The following is a 16,179-nucleotide window of genomic DNA, read 5'->3' as shown; positions in this document are numbered from 1 at the left end:
CAAACAGTTGTGGATTGAAGTGACCAATTTAGTATTATTATTATTTTTTGAAGGAACTATTACCCCCGGAAAAGCAATCTACCAATCAACTAACAACCGGGTTCCTACTTACTGCTAGGTAAACAGAGGAGTGTGGAGTAAGGAAACTTGCCCAACATTTTGCCCTGCCGGGAAACAAACCCAGGTCTTTTTCTTACAAGTGCTCTAACTACTGAGCTACAGGACTCCGCAAAGGTGAGTTATTGCACACTGTTACAAAGGCGATACGGTCGCTCTGAGCTGCTTTTAGCAACCTGGCAACTGTGCAACAGGAATTTTCCTGACAGTGTGGAAGGAAGTCCATCTTTCAAAGGTAGGTCTTATATTGGACTTTTATAGTATTATAGACGCACAAAGAGAGGCAGAGTGAGAGACACAGATAGTGAGAGGCAGAGGCAAGAGAAAAAGGTATAGAGTGAGACAGGGAATCAGAGAGACAGAGTAAGTGAAGAGCTGGCACCCTGTTGGTTGAGTGACAGTAAACTTCTGTCAGTAAAATGGCCCTTTTCACATTGAATAAAATGTTACCTCTAAATGTAGAGTTAATTTGGTTAATAAACATAGCCTATACTTGGAAAATTCACTGTTCTGTGAATCCACTGATGAGCAGAAAGATTTAATAGCCACTGTTACTGGAAAATAAATAAGTCATTGCAACCAGCTCTCTTTTCGGCTGACTTAACTTCATCATGGTGGCATTTGTCCAGAGTTGCTGTTTAGATTTGGAAAAGCTCCTAATGTTCTGAGGCAATTTTTTGTACACACAGAAATAAAATTCTAGTAGTCAGAAAAGGTGAAAAGAGTGCAATTCGCATCTATAAAGAGTTTTACTTCTCTCTCTCTCCAGACCAGAGGTTCAATCCTACTTGGGGGTTTGGTCTTGTGTCTACTTCTGGATAATTAAAATGTTGCAAATGAAGAAGTAAGTCAAGGGTTTCAAATCAGCCATTTATTTAGCACTCAAGTGAAGGAAAAACAGCCAATCCTGGGACTTTAGCAACTGTAACACAAACAAAAAGCAGTACTGAAATTATTGCAGTAAATGAAGGCAGGACCTAACTGAAGCAACATAATCAAAGATCTACATTAAACGGCAGAGTACTGCACTAGACTAGTGTCAGAATCCACTTCAGTGAGAGTTATTCAAGGACATACGCAAACAACATATTCTCAGTCTGGGTTTAATTGTCCTATTATACTGAATATGTCCATCGTCGCCACTAATTCTGTAAAACGTAGTCAGTAAACTGCTACAGACATAATGCTGTAAGATACAACAGGTGGTTGTGAAATATGGGTACTGGCACAGTTCATAAAAGCTCCAGTGGGTTTTCAAAAGAAGAATGCAACAGATGTAAATGGCATTGATATTCAATGCAAAACAGGTAGAAACAGTGTGTCTGCAAATTAAAATAAATGTTATGTTAATTGGAAAATAAAACTCCTTGCCAGGCTCCACATTTCACAACAAATTGACTTCAAGAAGCTCACCCTCACCAATAAATTCCTTTATTCCTCCCAGTACCTCCCCATCTCTGTGACCTTCTCCTACCTCCCACTCTTCTGCTCCACCTCTCTGCTCTGTCAACTCAGGCTAACTGCATGTCCACCACTACCTCTGCTCCACCAAATCTTCAGCTACTACATTGCTAACTTCTGGAACACTCTGTCTGCCTGCATCCCTCCATACCAACCCCTCTCCATTCATCTTTTAAATCCCACATAAAAACCTCTCTTCGTCCGCACCTATGGTCATCTCCCAATTCCCCCTTCTCACTTGCTTGGCGTCTCCACCCCATCATTGTGAGCAGTTTTGTTTTCATTTATATTGTGCCCTTCACAACAGATCCGTTGTGAAGGGCACAATATAAATTAAATGTTTCTGTTATACACTATGGTCACATTTTGTGTTTGATGTAAATCCACTTATCCTGTCATGCTTTTGGGCCATGAGGGGGCAGATGCTTTGTAATGAAGTTGCAACCCTGGTATACTGGGTAACCTGGTTATAATGCATTCCCCCAACCACCGTGTGTAGTGCGGCTTCAGTAATAATGCTGTGTCCCTATGGATCCTGGTTAACTAGAGGTATGGTACACTTGGCTTCTGGCCAGCCGGCTTCCCGTGCTAAAGGTTGCCAATTTCTGGGTTGTCAGGTTGTCATGACCTAATTTCGTGTGGGTTGCATGCGATGCCCACAAAATATACGGGCAATTTGCTTTACAGTATATTCTGTGAAGCGCTTTGCTACGCCTCGAAGATGTGATAAGGCGCTATATCAAATGCAAGGATTATTGTTATGTGCTGCAGGACGATTTGAAAACAAGAGTGAGGATCTTGAAGTCGATCCTCTCTGGGACAGGCAGCCAGTGCAGTCTTGCAAGGACTGGGGTAATCGGGGAGCGGAGTTTGATAAGAATGTGGGCGGAGGAGTTCTGGACTTCATAGCAAAGCAAATGACACCAGCAATGTTTCTCTGCCAAAGCATGCAACATACAGGAAGTGATGTCAGCATTGACCTGTCAACCTGGAAGACGGTCATATGTTCGGACATTTTTTTAAATTATAAAGCGGCCTCTGAATTATTGGACCCAGAGGACTACTTTGCCCTGTAGATAACGTTTTTGTAGATGAGCCGCCGTTTGTGCACTTGAGGCTACTCTTGAAGCTTTGACACGGACCAATTTGGACCCAGGCACTAGAGAGGCAAACAAAAGAGGTCAACAGTAGAAGTTCACATTAGGTCATTGACCTTGCTCTCCCTCACAACAAATATCTGCAAAACAGATGGCACAATGGTAGCACGTTTCCCACAGCTCGCCTTCTCGAGCTCCTCTTTGTACATTCACAGTGTAGGTCAGAATACTTTGTTCACAATGTAGGTCAGAGTACTTTGATCAAAATTGTCAGCATGCACTGTTTATCAGACCTTGAATATTTCCTAAACCTTTCTTCACTTTTTCCCAAGAATCTGCTGACTCTTTAGCATCACAATGGCAATGTACATTTTCCTTAAATGTCAGCAGTTTGCCAAGAGGATATGTAGGCACCGGAAGTGAATTCCTTTCCTCTCAGGAAGAAAGTGCCATGTCTGTCTTCTGCCCAATGAAACTAAATTAACTAGAATTCTGGTGACATCTTAATTAATCTAGTCACAAGTTGTGGCTGAGGCTTCAAACCCTTGCCACTGTTTTTGGAACTTTCTGCCAAAATCCATTTGCTTTGTGCCTTCTGTTCTGGCCTTCAAAAACTCTCTTACAAACATCCCACTTATTATGCTTTGGTCAACATCCTCAGACTCCACCCTCCCACTGTGCCTAGCAATTCACAGTGTCTTCAAAAAGTGCTTAGAAATATAATCCTACAGTGTGACAGGCACTACGTGATTGCAGACTGTTGTGTGGAATTTCTTGAAACACAAATTACCTTGTTCACCCCAAGTTATCAAGATATGACAAACTGTTGTTTTCATCAGTATTCACCTAACCCAGGAAATTCCCCTCATCCAATTTTCTGCTAACTTCTCACAAAGATCTTGGCTTGTGCCAGGTTTCTAGCCAAGTGGTTATTCTCCATATGCAGGACCACTGAATTAGCTTTAGCTGGTTATCCAACCGTATGTGTATCAAAGCCAGTTGATCCCAGTCTTCATTGGAATGTATCCAAGCACTTTTTCCAGCAATGGACAGCAATCAGCACATTTTTAATGCTGCAAACTGTGTCTCTGACTGAAATCAAGTAACTCAGCACAAACTTTGAATCATTTTGCTCAACAGGAGTCAGTACCTTATTTACAGAGCCATCAGAAAAATCTCCTGGCTTACATTAAAGTTAATTTCATTTAATAAACTGTAATTTTCTTTTTTCTTCTCTCTTCTACCTTTACAAATACTTTTTAAAAACTTTCCTTTGGTTTACCAAATCTACTATTCTATGTATTCTTTTCTTAATCACTTAACAATAATTATGTTCAACCGACTCCAGCAAAAACATTTTTTTTACCTGACTAAAAAAAATGCCTTAAAAGCCATCTTTTCGTCATTCAATACAATGCTTGACCTGTCATCAGTCAAACCCTGCAATGTTTTTGAGCATCAAAACAAAAAGGGGCTGTGAGTTGGCAGCCTGAGACAAGTGGAGCATCTAGACGAATAAAGTTACCAGGCACACACTCAGGGTCAAAGTGCTTAAGAACTCTGTTCATTGCAGTTTGAGGAAATGACATCCAGGAGGGAAGAAAGAGTAATCACCCCCTCTCATACACACCCCGCAAGGTATCATGAAGGTCATCTCCTTCACCAAGTATGGGAGAGCATTGCATGTAAACCCTGTGCTCCACTGATGCCACCAAAGGGACATCAGAGCACATCTTTACAAAATCCACTTTACAGTATATTCTGTGAAGCACTTTGAGAGGTCTCAATGACGTGATAAGGTGCAATATCAAATGCAGGGATTATTGTTATTATAATCTGCCAGGAGACGAAGATTGCACCAATTTTGTGTACTTTTTATGCTGTTATTTTACATTCTCTCTTTCTCCAGGTCTCCAAAGTACAGAAAGGGTGAATGGTCACATTGTGATCCCACTCCTCTGTTATTCTCTTCACTAACAAGACACAGTGCAAGGGCACGCCAGCTAAACCCAGACCACCCAGTCCTGCCCTTCCTGTAGCAAAATGCCTGACCTCTACTTAGTATTTTGAATACTTCAGGGTGTAGAATTTGTGCATTTCTGTCGTTCTATAATGTAGCATAAACTTCAGTGATACCTAAAGGTGCTTTGAAAGATTTAATTTTCAATGGTATAACAGCACAGTGAGTTTTCATTGAGCTAAAACGTCAAGATTACTACACACATAGATGTAAAGATCACTGAAATGTCTTAATCAGCCATCCAACACTACATCTGAAATCTCAGCACATCACTATGTGGTGAGCATGCAGCTTTCAGTACATTAGAGATGTAGGGGTGAAAATGTAATGATGTGTCATCTGATGGGTATCATATCCCTGCAAATTGGGGTTGAAAATAGGCTTTAATTATGGACTGGCATGGGTGTTAACACTCTCTCAACTTTGTCACATGATCTGACCTGAAGCTAGCCAAATCCTCTGATCAACCAGCAAGAATAATCTTTTGCGATTTACCTTCTCAATCCCTTCCATATATTTGAGAAATTCTATCAGATCCCTCTTATTTATTTCCCCCTCCGGTTATTTAGAAATGGTCCAACCAACTCCCACTTATCTAACTGGGCTGCAGCATTACACATAAACTGAATCACGTGAATTCTCAAGATTGCTTTATCAGGTTACAATATTTTTAATGGAGTGAGCTGATGTGATTGAACATTTAAGCAATAATAATGCATGCACGAGATAAACATCAAGTAAACATTAGGCTCCAACTATATTTTATTCAGTATCTAAATAGTTGTTGTGACCTGAAGCACTAACTTTTAAAACTGTGGGGTGGGGTAGATCAAAAAGACCATCACTTACTTTCCACTAAAGGTATAGTACATTGTTAATGTTAAGGTTAACTTGACATGCACAGCCCAATAGAGCATGATGTATTTCAGCACACACACTGGCATTCAACATAGGGACATGGGTGTGCACCAATACCACAATAAACCTTATTCTAAACTCACAACAAAGGAGTCAACCTGTACTGCCTATCATCCTAACTGGCCATCTCGCTCAGATGTCTTGTCATTTTGTAGAGGGGACACTAAATGGAGGTCTGATAACATAATGGGAGGAGGTAATGCATTTTCTCTTCAAAAGGCTAGTTGCCCAAGTTGCCTAGAATTGGAAATGTGGGGGGAGAAAGAAAAAGTCTTATGGTATAGTATAGTCATGATGAACCAAATGTTCTCCAAGCTACAGCCTTCTTTCTGTGATTCTATGGTGTTGACAGGCCTATCCAATCTCCCATTTGTGTTGCTGTGTGCCTAGTGTGCAATGGACCAAGTGATTCATTGTACCAATGATCTGAGATATCCCTAAATATGCTACCTTTCATCTGATCAGTTAATTTATGAAGCAGGGAATCTTGATCTAGTTTTACATCACAAGCAAAATTCATTCGCACTTTTACCCATATTGATTCCAACCACCCCCCCTATTCTTTCTTTGCTATTTATCACAATAATATTTTGCTTCTTTAAAGACTAGTCTCGTCGGGACAGGTATGGTGATAAAGAACCTCCTCCTTATCACACCTACACTGAAACATTCACTCTGCAGTCACTCAGGAAACAAGGGAGCAGACGGAATGCGATTTTCTCTGATCTAAGGCAGCGTCGACATATTAGCGACTGGAAAAAGTCTGGGGATTTTACTGGAACATTTCAGCAGCCCTTTCATTGCCACATTTGAAACCTCGGTCCATTTGTCTAAAAACACACAGTAACTACAGTTAAAACGAACTATACTGTAACTACAGTTAAAAATTCTGTGACAAAGCGCTTTGTGACCTCAGAGCGACACAATAAGGTATTATATCAATTGCAAGGAGTAATCTTATTATTTGATCAATACTGTGTATTCACACCATGTGCAATTCTGAGCCCAGTAAAAGTTGTTTAAACCTTAATGTGTTCCTTTTCAGCATGCTACACTCTACAGGAATAATGGATCTTTAGCCATCCACCAAAATCATCCAATCTGCTTTATCCAAAATTTTAAAAGTGTAGTGCAGTTGATGGGAGCTTATCCACCAATACTCTCTCAAATTTCACTCACCCCATGGCTGCTTGTGGGACATTGGTATGCATGAATTGGGTGTTATGTTCACCCATAAAATATATTCACAACACTTTACAGTATATCCTGTGAAACGCTTTGATACGTCTCGACAACACAATAAGGAGCTATAATAATAATCCTTGCATTTGATATTATTATTAGTAGTAATTTAAAAGCAGGGGCAGAGGTGAAAGGATTGAGGCTCGTAGCGTAGTGATTAGCGCACTCGCCTCGCAAACAAGATAACACAGGGTTAATTCCCAGATGGGGCAAAACCTTAGGCAAGTTTCTTTATTCCACACCCCTCTGTTTATCCAGCAGTAACTAGGAACATGGTTGTTAGTCGATTGGCAAATTGCTTTTCGGGGATAATAATCCCTCCCAAAAAATAAATAAAAAATGTGCTCACTCAATCCACAACTGTTTGTGGGACACTATTGTGCACAATTGGAGGCTGTGTTTCGCCCACAAAAGAGTGTTCAATTCACTTTACAGTACATTCTGGGAAGTGCTTGGAATTGTCTCAACAACATTTAAGGTGCTATATCAAATGCAAACATTATTTTTATTAACGAAAGTGTGATAACTCAATCTACCTGCATTTGCATCTCTGCTGATAATATGTTTGAGTGTGACTATAACAAGGCATGCAGTATGACAGGTAGTGAGATAATTTTAACCTATAAGAACTTTTTGGAATTCCACAGTTCTTAAAAATAATCAGCTTCCAAATTAAGACTGAATTTAAGTATTTACCACATATCTGTGTGATCTAACTTTAACACATAAACTTTCAGGCTAAGACTAGGTGGAATCTTGGGCCTGGTGTTACTGTTTGCACCAAGTTACCAGGGTATTCCTCATCTTATAAAACACAAGTATAATGTACTGTAGAGCATTATTAAATTCTAAAAAGGTGCCCTTGCTTAACAGTGATACGGTGCATTGGGAGGAGGCTTGCAAACATGAACCCTGTACACTGAGTTCCCAATCTCGGTCATCTTACTCTGGAGAGGTACCTAAAACAAGGCACTTCCACACAGTATGTGAATAAAAATCAAGCAATGCCATATACACTAAAGCAGTAACAACTACACCATTGTAATGATATATGCAGCATAACAAAAATGGGTCTCCAACTCAATTTATAAACATCAAAACACTCTGTGGGACGTTGCTTACACTGGGATTGCATAAATGGAGTGAGTAGCATAAAGTGAAGAATTAGCCTCAGGCAAGCAGATACACACATACCAAACTGAAGGAAAATCTAAACATGAAAGTAAATCAAATCAAGATTTGGGGGTTGACACACGAGCACTCACGCATAAACACTGCGCGCAGGAAAAACATTTCATAAAGACCACGCCAAGTGTTTGCACCTGCCAAGAGATTGGAAAGAATTCAGCTCAAAACTCAATCATTACTTCAGTTAAAAAGTGACAATTCCACCATAATCCATGAAGGTTGTGGCCTCAAAAAAAAATCTTCAGTCCCACTGAAATTGAGTTGTGAGGTCCGAATGGTCAGCCTCAAGGATATTAGAATTGACATAGAGTGGCAAAGATTTTAGTGAAGCAAATACAAAAGCTCCCATGGGAGGTACAACGAGATATCTTAAGATATTTAACATTTGGCACAAGGAAACTCATTGAACAGATTGTAATTCTAGTATAGGCATCTCTGGTTAGTCCTCCAGTTTAGGCTCGCTGGTTGATCATCTGAAGAATGAACCAGTTCCTCACTTTGTAAAGGAAAATTCCTAGAACATCTTTAACATAGGCTATCAAACTGGTAAAATTCTAGATTTATTTGCTTGGGCTTTAACCCAGGAAGAACTCAGTCCAGCATATTACATTGTTTTGAAGAAACTCAAAGCACTGACATTTTACAAAGCAGAACAAAATAATACCCATTCTGCAGAGGTCCAGAAGAAAAAGGTTTTGAATTTGATCATTTGCTGAACCTTTACCATCAATATAAAGCTGTTGTTAGACAAACTAAGAACCACAGAAATTTACAGCACAGAAGAAGACCATTTGGCTCATTGTGTCTGTGTTGGCTCCCTCAAGAGAAATCCTTTCTGTACCTTACCTGCCCTTTCCTCGTACCCCTCTAGCTGACTATTTTTAAGGTATCTGTCTAATTCCCTCTCAAAGGCCAATATGGATTCTGCTTCGACAACCTCTCTTGGTAGGGCATTTCATATCCAAACTACTGTGTGCGAAAATATTTTTCCTAACCTTCCCTCTTCCAACCTCTTCCCTCCAAGAACTTGCATTTCAAGTGCATTTAACTGTAAGTTAAAATATCCTATTCTTTCATAGAATCTACAGCTCCCAAACAGACCATTTGGTCCAACTTGTTCATGGCAGCGGCATCCTAATTCCCTGTTCCGAGCCTCTCCCCATACCCCACGATTCCCTTTTATATATGCATCTCCGATTGTGCTTCAGTCACCCGCAGCCCCACCACACCGCTGATAAGCGCTCTAAGACTCTACCCGTGTGAAGGGTGCTATATAAATGTAAGCTGCCATTGTTGTTGCACCAAGGTTCCTCTTAAATGCATTGATGCTTTCTACTTTAACCATGAGTTCTCAGCATATGCAAATCACCTCTGTGTAAAATTCTCTATTCTAACCGTGTACTGATCTGATCACTGGTGAGGCCACATCTGAACTGTCATTTGCAGGTTTGGTTACCCTAACTTCAAGCTTACCTTGAAGCCTTGAAGAAGATTCTGAGGAGCACAAGGATAATTCTGAAAAGCACAGCTAGTCTAAATTATGTGCTGAACTGGTTTTGAATAGAATGGAGACACACAAGTCATGAAATTAAATTTAGCCAAACTTCTAAAGGGAAAAGAAAAATAGTAAATCCAATGCATTTTGTATCTAAGACATGGCTATGTGATTAATTAAATAATATTCTTTTGAAATGCAAGAGGTAATGCCATCAATTTAAACGGCTGCATCCACAGAAGTGAAAGAAATTGAAACAGGGGTTTTGGAGGCATTTGAAACAAGAAGCCTCTATGCAATGTGGGCAGAGGGAGCTTTCACAGCCACTGCAGTTCAGGCCAACAGTGTTCAGTAAACAAGCAACCAAGTCTGCAATGAGGTACAACAAGTACCATCTGCTCAGAAAGTCATACTATTTTGAATCACCATCATGTGACAACCACTAAGTGCTAAGGCATGCTTTGGCATCAGAACAGAAGATAATAAACTACTGTGCACAGCATCAGAAGCTAGAATTACAATGGGTTGGATCCAGTACAATTTTAGAAAGCAGTATTTGGAAGACTCTATTGGTTCTGTGACTCAATAACAAAACTCAACATGTAACTCCATAATCCCCAGCAATTTTCATGTACAGCAATGATTGCCACAACCCATCATCTGTAAGAATGTGGGTTGACCATTATTCTGTACACCCAAACATTCCCAAAGACGTTTTGGGAATTTTTACCTACATGCATCAAAAACCATAAATTAATTGAAACACAACTCAATAAGATCCTTAGAGTAAATAATAGGAAATAAAAGTATACTTTATAACACTGAGAAATATCCACCAACCTAGAACATTAAATTGAATTTCTACAAAGCATAATGCCACAAAAGATATCAAAGTGAAAGTTTGCTTGGTTGTGCTAATATTCATTGTATTGTATGTCCTACAGGAGGCTACTCATTGCAATATATTAAAGTTTAATTCAATTATCAAGAGGAGCTGTGGCACTGGAGAGGGTATATCACAGTCTGCATACTAGTTAATATTACATAAAATAAATCAAGAGACAAGAGGCCAGGGACACAGTCGCTGAGCTCTTGCAAAGCAAAGGATGAATTTCCCAATTGCTTATCTGATAATAGGTTCCTCCCTGTTTTTCAGCTAAAGTCTCCAAATGTCAAACTACTAAACTCTTGTGCTGTAATGGCTGTAACATAGCTGAGCTATTTATTCTACATTTCAAACTAGATTCAAACACTTATGTACATCATTTATTTACAATGAATTTACACTGAAACAACAACAACAAATTACACTTGTATAGCGCCCTTCACACCGGAAAGATGTCCTACGGCACTAGACAATCAAGGGTTTTTGGACCCGAGCTGGGAGTTGGGGTCAGGCGGGGTGGAGGGTGGGGGAGGATGGCCGAAGGCACAATCAAAGACAAAGGTCTTTAGACAGGACTTGAAGGAGGCAAGAGAGGGGGTGAAGCAAAGGGATTGCAGGATAAAGTTCCAGAGTGTGAGGGCAGAGATGCTGCCCCCTTTGGACCCGACCTCTTGTCTCTTGACTTCTTTTATGTAACATTGACTATGGTGCAGACTATGACATATCCTCTCCGTGTCACATCTCCCATTGATAGAAACCCTGGCCGGGCCGACCAATGTGGGGAATTCCATTCTGGCAAGCCAGAATTTCCAGCTAAGTGTAATTATAATATCAATACTGGCATTTTTCAGCATCAGTTTTATTCAATGCGTAAAAATGCCAGTACAGGCATTGTAATAATTTGAATCCCGCAAGCAGAAGATAACGATTAAACCAACTTCTGATCACAGGATTCAAACTGAATCAGTCGAAGGCCAGCAAGGATGGTGTTCATTGCTAGGAAAGTGTGGCCATCAAGAGTTTACGTGTACAAGTGCATGATTTTTAAAAAATGTTATGATTCCGGGACCTGTCCGGCTAGATACCCAAATCTGAGCTACCCGGAGTCCAGTAAGGCAAGGGTTTAGTATATGTGGTTCATATGGATGCATGTGACAGCAGCCATCAATCCCACAGGTAAACTGGGGCATTATTTGTATTTAAAATGTAAAAGAATAGGAATGTTAAATAGGAATTTGGGGCACAAATCCCAGATTGGAAATTCCTAAATTCATACATAGAATCTTGGAAAATTTATAGTACAGAAAGAGGCCATTAGTGCGATCCACTTTAATCTCATTCCTCTGCTCTTTCACCTTCACCTTCATACATCTAAACACACAAAGAAATAATCAGTGAACCACAGTAAAGTATGTTTTAAAAAAGCCCTTTCATTCCAATTTGTCGGTTTAATTAGAGCTAAGATAATTGAATGCACTGTCTCAAGCTAGAGATTTTGTTTATTGGCAGAAATAACATGACCCAACCCATAACACATAATTCCAGAGACTGAGTCTGCTATGTACCTGGTTACTGTCCTACTGCAAGTCATTGATCACTACCAGACTAAAGACTTTCACTGGAATAAATAAGCCACTGTGCTGTGTCTGTTTATTCAGACACCATGACAATGTGTTCTTATAGTCATTTAAATAATACCCCATTTCCTTTAGGAAAACTTGCTACAATTTCAAAGATTCTCAAATTTCCCAAATGGTCCAACTGTGTAACCTATGATCTTAGTACAAACTTTTTTTATTCCAGAACCCACTCGTCTAAATGGAGGGTATTTAACCGTTTCCTGCTGCAATACAAAACCCCCTTTTCAAGCTGCACTATTAAAATGCATGCAAGTATGCAAGCCACATTAAGAGTTACACTAATTTATTTGCATTTGTACCTGAGAAATACTCACAGGTGGTTAGCAGTATGACAAATGCACGGACACGTTTTAGATTCAATTGCATCACGGCAATTTATTGATCAGAAATATTGCAACATCTTGATTGAGGTTATTCAATGCTTGCACACTGTTAGAACTAGCCGTGGAAGCTAGGGTAGGGTACACTTAATATTTTAATCCTTTTAATCCAGGATCTGAGCCATTCTTACCTGGTGCAACTGGATCTGGGCTTTCAACTGGCATTGTGGATAAGCAATGGCATGTAACACGTGCTCCAACATGTCACATTCAGAGTCATAGTCAGGACACATTAACAGTACCTGTCAGCAATCTTTGTTGTACAAACCAAAGTCCTTACAAGTCACGCTAAAAGCAGCTCAAGACTGGAATGAAAATCAAAATTCCAGCAGACAGTTTACACTTCAGTCCATTTACTATGCAGCGAGCAGGGCTGGTGTCAGAGTGTTGAAAATCTCCCCTTTCTCCTTGCTTAGGGAGCTCAGTTTAGGCTGTCACATGAACGCACTAAACCAGTGACCTGTGCCAACAGGCCACAAGTTAGATAATAATAAAGACTATTATAATAATAATAATCCTTGCATTTGGTATAGCGCCTTATCATGTCAGAAGGACATCTCAAAGAGCTTCATTGGATTTACTGCGAAATGGAGTGACTGTGTATTTGTAAGTAAACATGGCAGCACAATCGTGCACAGCAATGTCCCACAAACACCCATGAAGTACGTGACCAATTGTATTTGGGGGATAATTGACCAGGACACCGGGAGAAACTCCCTTTTCTTTTTGAATAGTGCCATGTGATCTTCATTATCCATTTGAACTGGCAGACCTCAGTTTAACGTCTCATCTGAAGGACGGGGCCTCCAACAATGCAACATCCCCCCAGCACCACATTGGAGTGTCATCTTATTCTATGTGAGTTCAAGTCCAGATTTGGGAGTAGAACTTACAACTTTCAGCTTCACACGACCAACAACACTTCATGTTAGTGAAGGAACTAAATTAAAGAGAACCAGTTAGCTGTAGAGAAGCATGGACACGTAGCCAAAGAGCAGCTGTCAGCCAGCCTCCCAGTTGAAAAGGTAAGGTAGGAATGTAGACGTGAAATAAATAGTATTTACAGTGCCTGCAAGTATGTTCAAGAATTACTCCACTTTTCCTTTTTTTGCACAATGTCTTCACTTCTTCCTCCCTCTCTCACCCATAGCCTGTCAATCACACGATCGGTTTGAATGAAGAAAGCCTTTCGACCCATCTGATCTCACCCTTCCAGAATACCCGCCCTATCATCCTCCCATCTAATCAAGCTTTTTTTAAAATATAAAATGAGTTCGGTGTCCTGGCCTCAACCACCCATCCTGGTAAATCTGAATGACTAATTTAACTGGAAGATTGTTGACCAGGACACCAGGAGGAACACCCCGCTCCCTTTGAATTGTAGCAGAGATTTTTAATGACCACTTAAACAGATAGATAAGACCCGGGTTTAGTGCCTCATCTGAAGGACAGCACCTCCGACAACACAGCAATGAAATATTAGCTGAGACCATTAGCTCCAAGTCTCTGATACAGGACATGAACCCACAGCATTCTGATCCAGAAGCAAGAGTGCTACCGACTGAGCCAGGCAGCCAACTGGGATCTACAGTACCCTGGGATTAAATTCACTCAACAATCATCTACAGGCAAATGTAAAACATAATGGGTGTATGCTGTAAAATATACAGTGTGAATTGGTTGAAGTTAGGATCGATCAACTTCTCCCAGTCTCTCCTCCTTCTCCTCCTCCTCAATTCCTTCACATTTTGCACATGCGCAGCACTAGGAAGTGACATCAATGACAACCCTTTTTTAGCGCAGGAGGCTGGGTAGCCAGTACGGGAAGTCGGCTGAACACCAGTGCTATAAGTGAGTTAGGGTTATACTGGGGGCATGAGAACAGGATTCCTACGTATAATTGTACCACAGCTTAAAGTTAATTCAGCAGAGAAACAAAACAATATGAATATGAAGTGCTTTAGCAGAAATGACCAAAAATTTACTTCTCTGATTCTGTGACTGATTCACTTCCTACAGGGAACTTTGAATTTTGCCATTCAATCCATTTACCTTGTTGGTACTCATTTCCAGAAACTCTTTCTGCTTGTTCTTGGAGTCCTGATGTTACACTATTGCCTCCTTGAATGTTTTCGTCTTTCTTGATAAGGGAGCCTTTCTTCACTGAGTTAACGCGCGTAGGAATTGGCACAAACGTAGGGTCCAAGTCCATTATCAACTTATTCAGCTGCTCAATCGACTGATCAATATCCAAGGTGGGGGAAGAAGACAAATCTTCCTCTTTGGATGCTAACTTTGTTGTGACTTCAGTGCTCTGATTGACTTCAGAACGTTTGAGGAGATCTGGCTTTTCAAACAAAACCTCACTGGTTGGGTTGTCTTGCAACTTATTTTCTCCTGATAATGTACCAAGACCCCTCTGCACAGCATCCCTGCTGCTAGAGCCCCTTGCTGGAGTATCAGGAAGCTTGGGCTGTGCTTGGGTGCCATTCTGATCCTCTGCAGTGCTTGCCACAGCAAACCTCAAGTCATTTTCTGCTGGGTAGGTGTACTGCTGGGCAACAACCATTTGCTGCTGGTGCACCCATGTTTGAGTTGAGTAAATGTTTTGAGTATAACCCTGTGGTTGCACTGATAACGAAGGGTTTCTTGGTCTCTGAAAGCCATTCTTTGCCTCGGTAACTCCGACGAATGTCCTATCAAACATCGTCTCTGCCCCTATACCAAGGTCTGGTACAATAGCATTGTGCAGATCATCCCCAGTGTTGCTCCCAAATCCATCTGACAGCAAGGAATTCTGACTACTCTTGTGAAAACTGAAGTTGCCCAGATTGTTTGATGGATGCCCCTCTGAAGAGGAGAGAGTCCCTATGCTGTCCACACTGTGCAGATCATGGTTTGGCACTTCATCGTCTAAAATATCAGTCTCCCTGTCCTTGGCTTTGAGATCTCCATTGACGTGGACCTGAGCTGGTACAATGTGACGCACTCCACTGTACTTCACTCTCGTCTCCGACATATCCTTCAATTGTACCGAATTCTCCAGCCCAAACCCACTCAGAAGCCTGTCCAGATCAGCCTTCTCTTGCAGGCTCAGCTCCCGCTTGACTCCAGGTGGCAAATGTTCCTCCGTCCTGTCTGTTCGTATGGAGGCTGTAGAGTTGCCGGAGTCACTGCTGACTGACAGTGTGTGGTCAACTTGGTCGGGTCCAGTTGTCACAGGTGCACCACCAACAGGAATGTTGCTCTCAGATGCACTTTTTTTTCTTACTTTGGCATACAGGCTTCCATCAATAGGTCCTTGGGTATGTGACACTAAGAAAAGAAAAAAGATTAAAATTGGTTATTCGGACCGCATATAATGGCACGGAACCACTGATATATCCTGAATTATTGGTAGTACTAAATGTAAGGTTTAATTAATTATTTCTCCAACATCAAGAAGTAATATGAACTTCAAAAGATTTACACGCTTTCATATTGCTGGGGCAATCTGACATTATTTCCAGAAATAGAGTGAGCACCCCTAGTACTACACTGGAGTGTCAGGCTAGACTTTGTAAGTTTAAAGTCCCAAAGTAGGACACTCATTCCAACAATGAGTTGGAATTCAGCTGCAAAACATTTTAATTGGAATGAGTGCACAATTCCAATTGTAAACAAGCTGCGTGACATATTGAGTTGCAATATGTTTGGACTTGTATTTGCCACTTTTCTTTCACTTCAGCTCTTTTA

General features: G+C 40.7%; 1 protein-coding gene across 7 annotated transcripts in view; it reads right to left on the bottom strand.

The window, feature by feature from the left end:
- The window catches only part of LOC103181200 (tensin-3), a 261,229-nt gene that overhangs the window by 39,234 nt on the left and 205,816 nt on the right, over window positions 1-16,179 (bottom strand). For all 7 annotated transcript variants that reach the window (XM_007897502.2, XM_007897497.2, XM_007897498.2 and 4 more), the window contains one exon: window positions 14,497-15,759. In XM_007897502.2, the coding sequence (XP_007895693.2) occupies window positions 14,497-15,759 (1,263 nt within the window). The remainder of the gene's footprint in view (window positions 1-14,496; window positions 15,760-16,179) is intronic.

This window comes from Callorhinchus milii, unplaced genomic scaffold (assembly GCF_018977255.1).
Source record: "Callorhinchus milii isolate IMCB2004 unplaced genomic scaffold, IMCB_Cmil_1.0 Scaffold2, whole genome shotgun sequence".
In the NCBI taxonomy this organism is placed as follows: Eukaryota; Metazoa; Chordata; class Chondrichthyes; order Chimaeriformes; family Callorhinchidae; genus Callorhinchus; species Callorhinchus milii.
This window is presented reverse-complemented; position numbering and strand designations above follow the sequence as displayed.